General features: G+C 30.4%; 1 protein-coding gene across 2 annotated transcripts; it reads right to left on the bottom strand.

Moving 5' to 3' along the window:
* Positions 1–211: 211 nt before the first annotated feature.
* On the bottom strand, positions 212–6224 carry LOC105432252 (uncharacterized). 2 transcript variants are annotated; one of them, XM_011646972.3, is made up of 4 exons: positions 5960–6224; positions 3973–5472; positions 3067–3753; positions 212–2292 (listed from the first exon to the last, which is right to left on the bottom strand). In XM_011646972.3, the coding sequence occupies exons 1-4, from the start codon at positions 6122–6124 to the stop codon at positions 2236–2238; spliced, it is 2409 nt and encodes an 802-aa protein (XP_011645274.2). In that variant the 5' UTR covers positions 6125–6224; the 3' UTR covers positions 212–2235. The 2 variants fall into 2 exon arrangements, with proteins under 2 accessions (XP_011645274.2, XP_011645273.2); XM_011646971.3 differs by having other exon boundaries at positions 212–3753; positions 5960–6222.
* Between the last annotated feature and the right edge of the window lie 518 nt (positions 6225–6742).

Raw genomic sequence — 6742 nt, 5'->3', positions numbered from 1 at the left:
AAATAGCATCGTATTCATAAATTATATAAAAATTGAAGAATGTTGACAAAAATTAAATATACTTTTATATTATCAATTTCTAAATTTGTTTTAATAACTTGGTCAAATTTTCTGTTATTCATATATTAATTTATTATCCATAATTAATTAATTGTTACTATTTTTACGAGTGAGATATTTTATCAAGGGAAAAAAACATATAAATACATGGTTACTTTTATATAAACTTTATTATAAAATATTGCATTGTGTTAGCCTTATCGACATACGTCGTGCTGCGTAAAAGTACGAGAACCACTTTTGGGATATCTGCCACCTTTACACAAAGATATAATTTATATTTTTAATTATTTACAAATATATATATCTATATTTATATTCATTTTTTTGCTAAAACACGCTATACATTTTTCCGTAAATATCATATGAGAACTGATTACACACATCATAATGTTTTATATAAATACAATAAAAGTGAATAATGAAAAATTAATTTCTTACCAGAAGTATTTAATATTAACAGTAATTTCAACAAAAATATTTTTTTATTCAATAGACAATTTCATTATCATCAATTTTTATAATAATATAATGATTTATAATATTCCAGTCTTCACGCTAAAAATTTTACGCGTCTATTATACTATAAGTATTCACTGTCTCATTACTATCAAATAAAAGTTATGTAATTAACTCTTTATGAAATACCCATATTGTTTTCAATGAAACAAAATGTTGTTCTTTAGTTTAATGTGCACATAAATCTTAAATGATATATTACTAAAGTTTAATAATTAATAAAATATTTAATATTAAGAAATTGAAACTAATTTCTTTTTCTTTTTTATCTCTTATAAAATTATCGCTAAAACCAATCTCAAAAGTATTTATCGTTATTTATAATTTGACGTGAGACATTTATGAATGCTAAGAAGATAATATGTATGTATGTTTGCTATGTTGTATGCTAAGAATGTATGTCTTTAAAATAAAAAAGTTGATTAAATAAAATTACCCAATAGTACATAATATGGATATTCATGGACGTAAGAAATAACTGGACCAACTGAAATATAATATTAATAAATTCGAAATTATCAAAACTCGTATATAAAATAATTTAACAGAATATTATATATTCTATACAGTGTGTATATATATATATAGGACCATCATCTTTATACAAAAATGATGTAAAATTATGTAACAGAATAAAAATATATATTGTAATTCATATTACACACACACATATACATTTGAAATAAAAAAAAATATATATATATATTTTTTTTATTTCAAATGTGTATGTGTGTGTAATATGAATTAGAATATATTTTTATTCTGTTAGATAATTTTACATCATTTTTACATATTATGTCTGTATATATATATACACACACACACACACACACATCAAATATAACAAATCTGTGTCCTATTCAAATATAAAATATGTTCTATTCTATAGAATGTTTATTTTAAAAAATTTGTATAAAAAATGAGAATTAAAAGTTATTTTAGTTAACATCTTACAATCTATTTTTTAAAATTGTTTTTAAATTGGGTATGATCTTATGTATGAATTATATTCTTTAATTTTATTTATATTGTGTAATTTTAACATTGATAGTACTTTCCTAACTATTAGTGACGCAACATGATAGATATTATAAAAATATATTCAAATTTATTTTACTTACATTATTTCAGGTTGTTTCTGAAATATGCTACGTTTTTCTTGACACATCCAAAACTATATTGATAATATTAATTAGACATACTCTCGTTCTTTTCACTTTATTATATTTTTTCTCCTTTCTTTTTAAAGATGTTTTAATTTTTTAGTCGGTCTAGTCATTCTCTTTTCATGTCCATGAATCCATTTATACAAATTGCATACGTAAATAGCTATTAATATTCCTAATTTCTTCTTCTAATTTTAGCGTCATTTTTTTCATTGTATTTTGTACATTATTATCTCGAGACCTTCTAACTGCTATAACCTGAGTTATCCATGAAATACTACTTATACTTATTTGATGTTGAAGAATATGCATTCAGCAAAATTTCTCATGATGTAATATATTTATTATTATAATTTTAATCAATAAATTCTTTAACCTTCCATATAAAAAAAAAAGATTTGATCGTTAGCATATTCAATCCTTAATTTTTAAATTATTCAAATAATTTCCTCTATACCATGTATACTAAACATTTTAAATATAATGGACATTAACAAATTTCTTGAGCTCTCCAGATCCACTGATATCTCTTGTTTCCTCTTTTTTCCTATAATATTGGTAATATTCCATATTAGTTTAATTGATTCTTAGATTGGTATTTTTATAGTTCATTCTTATAGTTAAGACCGTCTTAAGTCTAAATTTAAGAGATTTCATAAAACAATCACAGAATTGTTCAGAAATAATATAAGTTGTGTTCTAACACACATTGCTAATATTGAAACTTTATGTGTGATACAAACATAATATATTTTCAATACTATATAGAATTTTGAAACAGTATAATTAATTATCTCAACATTTTTTATATTTAAGGATATTCCTTTATCTATACAAACTTCATATAGTTCTATTTTCACAACTCAAAATATCTCAGGCTAATAATATATTTTAATATATTATTCCATTTTTCTATTATTTTATGTAATTTAATTTGTAACTGAAAAGGGACAAAATATAAGGGTCAAAATATTTATGCCATTTTCTTTTTCTAAATAAATATTCAATTATCCATTTAATACTAGTTCTTATTAGCATTAATTATAATTATTGATTTATATTTGTAAAATTAATCCATTTGTCTCTTAAAACGGTCTTGAAATAAGAATGGAAAATGTCTGTAAATTGTGTGGATCAAACAAATAAGATAACTTGGCAAAAACAAATAATCTAAAAGACTGGATTGCATGTTTTACATGTTTGGATAAATAGCATAATACGAATTCTTAAACTGTTTTGAATTGTACATATTCGGATCTTCTACGGTAAATGGTTGGATCACGTTAGTGGGTACTGTTTTTTGATTGTGTACATTTGCTACCATGTATTGTGGCGTGGATACAACTTGACCAACTGTTGCTTCTTCTACCAGTTTTCTCTGGGAATAGATCAGTAGCTGGGGCATAGACGCATCATTCTGCTGTTGTGCGTTATCTGCCGCAGATACTGTGAATGCAGTTGTTGTCGAGCCGGACAATTGTTGCGCCTTGCACTTTTTTGTATGGGCGTATAACGAACCAGCATTGTTGTACCTTTTAGTGCAGAGTTTGCACGCGTATGGTCGTTGACCGGTATGTGTGTACATGTGCTCGTTCAGAGAAGTTAAACGCCGGAAGGATTTAGTACAGATGGAGCAATGATACTTAGCTTCACCGGTATGCATAGTGATGTGCCGCGCCAAAGTGTTGGCTCGAGCAAATGCTCTGCTACAATACTGACAGATGTACGGTTTCTCACCGCTGTGAGTTCTCAGGTGCAGTTGCAGGTATGTGCTCTTGGTGAAGGCACGACTGCATACGTTGCACACGTACGGCTTGATGCCAGTATGCGTGCGCATATGTGCCACTAATGAGCCACTCTGGGCAAAGCACTTGCTACATTTCTCACACAGAAAGCGCTTTTGCGTGTCTTTTACTCGTTTATGTCTTTCTACGTGATTTGCTAGAGATTGAGCCTGTGCGAATGCTTTTGGACAGAGCGCACATTTGTGTGGTCTATTGTGTCGATCCTGCAAAGAGAGTAAATTTATAAATTTATTAAAAAATTGTTTCGTTAGAAATTTATTCTTGCAAAAATAAATATAGATTATAAATTAATAATAAATATAGATTAAAATAGCTTAATTTTTAATATATTACAAGAATTATAATAGGAATAGTTATTTCATTAATGTTTTTATGCTAATATATAAAATTTGCACAAATAAAATCATATAAAAGAAATTTGCCTTTTTTCGATTCTCGGAATTTTCATTAATTTTGCTTTCATTATCTTCCTCATCATCATCATCATCGTCAGTGTTGCCAAATATTTCTTCCTTATGTTTTGATTGTTCATGATCTTTCAATTTGTCGATTCTTGAAAATCCTTTACCGCATGTCGAACAATTGAATTTCAAACCACTATGCGTTGAAATATGTCTTTTCAAATTCCTTTTCGTAGCAAAAAGTTTGCCACACTGAGTACATTGTAAACTTTTAATTGGCAAGTCACTATCGTCGTCGTCTTCCTCTTCTTCCTCCTCTTCAGATTCATTTTCCCTGAATGTTGGTATCCTGTCCTTTTGTTCACTTGGCTTATTCATAGATTGATCGAGTACGTCGTCTGATATATCTATATTGTACTCAGGATGATTTTTAGCATGAGATAAAAAGGACTTTTGATATATGAATTGTTTCGAACAGACTTTGCATGTGAATTTAAAATTCTTCTTTTCCTCCTTCATACTATCTGTCATGTTGCTACTTCTAGTAATTTTCGTCGATACTTTATTCGCTTTTTTATCCTCCTGTGGCACTTTACTGTCCGTTATCTGAGTCTCATGACAAGTGGACATGTGGCTTTTCAATTTGCTGATATTAGAGAAGTGCTTGTTGCATACAACACACACGTAACGTAACTTTGTCTTGTGCTTGTGCACATTCATATGTCGTTGCAATGCCATCTTCGTTGCAAATGATTTGATGCAATGCAAGCACTTCTGTCTGATTGTCCTACTTATGAGTGGTTTTTCCTCGTCATCGCTGCAGTTCATGATACTTTTTGTATTCTGACTGCCTATTCCTAATACCGCGGTCTCTTTTGAAACATTATCGTCAAAATTATTCAATAATATGTCATTCTTAATTTCGGTTTTTAAAATATCTTCCCTATTCTCATCTATCAAGCCTCTCAATGTTTCATTATTTTCAGCTAATATTCGCTGCTTTTGCTTGATAAATCTATCTTCTGTTGTTGAATTAGACAATCGATCAGAATGATCAATTGCATTGACCATACGTGATTCGTGACACAAGGCCGCTTCCATTATTTCAGCATTATGTACATTCTCCTTAAGTGTATTGTACTGTACATCTTTTTCATTTGATTCTATAATTTCTGTCTTTTGCATAAACTTGTGACTTATGTGAGATTCATCATTAATTACTACATCAGACTGAACTACAGTATTCTCAAACATAACCATATCATGGGACGAATAAATATCATGCTCGATAACATGATCTTTTTTACCCAATGTTACATTAGATACAACATCTACAATATCTTTGATCATCATGGTGTCTTTTGCAGATTTGTCATCTAGTGTAGATTGAATCTGCAACTTCAAGATTTGACGTAACCTCAAATCAGAATTCTGAATCTGACATTTAAAATCATAAGACACATCAAGCAGATGGTTGCAAGATAAACAAATGGAAGTTGGCAGGCCGTCTCCTTCTTCTATCTGCAATTTACAAGAATCTTGATATAATTTCACTTTGTAAAGATATTTTATTAAAAAAAAAAAAAAAAAATAGGAAACATCTGTGTTCTTTAAAAAACAAGCAAGCAACTTATGTTGTTTACATCGCAGAAAGAAAAGCGTATAAAACTATAACGCAAAAATCATTTTTGTACGATTAACTTTACATCGAAATGAACGAAAATAATTATAAAATATTCCTCTGAATAATGCTTGACGTTAAAATTCCATTAATTTCCTGACAAAATCAGCGTCAATGGATAAAAAAAATTACTTGTCTGTTCAAAACAACGGTATCGGAATTGCGAGCGTAAGTAGTGAATAGGAACCTTTCAAAGGAACCCGAGTGCATTTAAAAAACGTCGTGGAAAGACGAGAGAGACATGCGTGGCATCCCGGGACATCTCGTTCGGGACGCGAAAGCGGCTCTCGGCGCTCAAAATAAAGCTGGCGGAGAGAAAGAGCTAACCTGCACAGCAGCGACAGCCATTAGCTTCTCCGGTATTCCGCCGCCGTCGCGGAAGAGCTGGCACGCCTCCGTGCAGGATTTGAGGCAAATGCGACACTCGTCGCCCACGAGCCTCTCCGCGCGTACACTGTTATTCACCATCGCGTCATCATTCGGAACTGCCATTGATACGGAGACGATGATCAATGACCCGCGAGACAATCGGGGTCCTTACGTGCCGCGAGGAGCGCTGGCTGAGAGCGGCCACGCCGGCCGTTTTCTTATTATCATTTGATATTTTCATGCACTAGCGCCAGTCGAGAAAGTGGTAAATTATCTAGTCACCTTAATGCACCGCTGGTATATCATCTTTGCCAGGGTTACATTCCAACCAATTTCCTCTCCGAGGAAAATTTGGTAAATATGCAGTATAATGCCCCCTCCCCTTTTCGATTTTCTTGTAATTTTGTAAATTTGTATATTTTTATGCGTAGAATATATTCTGAGAAGGAAAATCGTCGCTCAAATTCCGTTTTTTTAAATTTAATTTTAAAGTTTTTTTGATATCGATAAAACAGAAAATGATAATTTAATAATATAATGTGACTGTGCATGCTGCTGCGGTACTCCAGAGAGATGATGGTCCTAGTCTCTCGAAAATGAAAATTTAATAATAAAAAAAAAGTTAATAAACATTATTAAGGACTGGATATTATTCGGAACAACTATAATATCAGACGTCTTTCAGATGTCTTAAAATAGTCTTTAAGACAATACCAAAAAGATACTTTTGAGACAACTTTT

This window comes from Pogonomyrmex barbatus, unplaced genomic scaffold (assembly GCF_055798465.1).
Source record: "Pogonomyrmex barbatus isolate J1 unplaced genomic scaffold, ASM5579846v1 scaffold20, whole genome shotgun sequence".
In the NCBI taxonomy this organism is placed as follows: domain Eukaryota; kingdom Metazoa; phylum Arthropoda; class Insecta; order Hymenoptera; family Formicidae; genus Pogonomyrmex; species Pogonomyrmex barbatus.
This window is presented reverse-complemented; position numbering and strand designations above follow the sequence as displayed.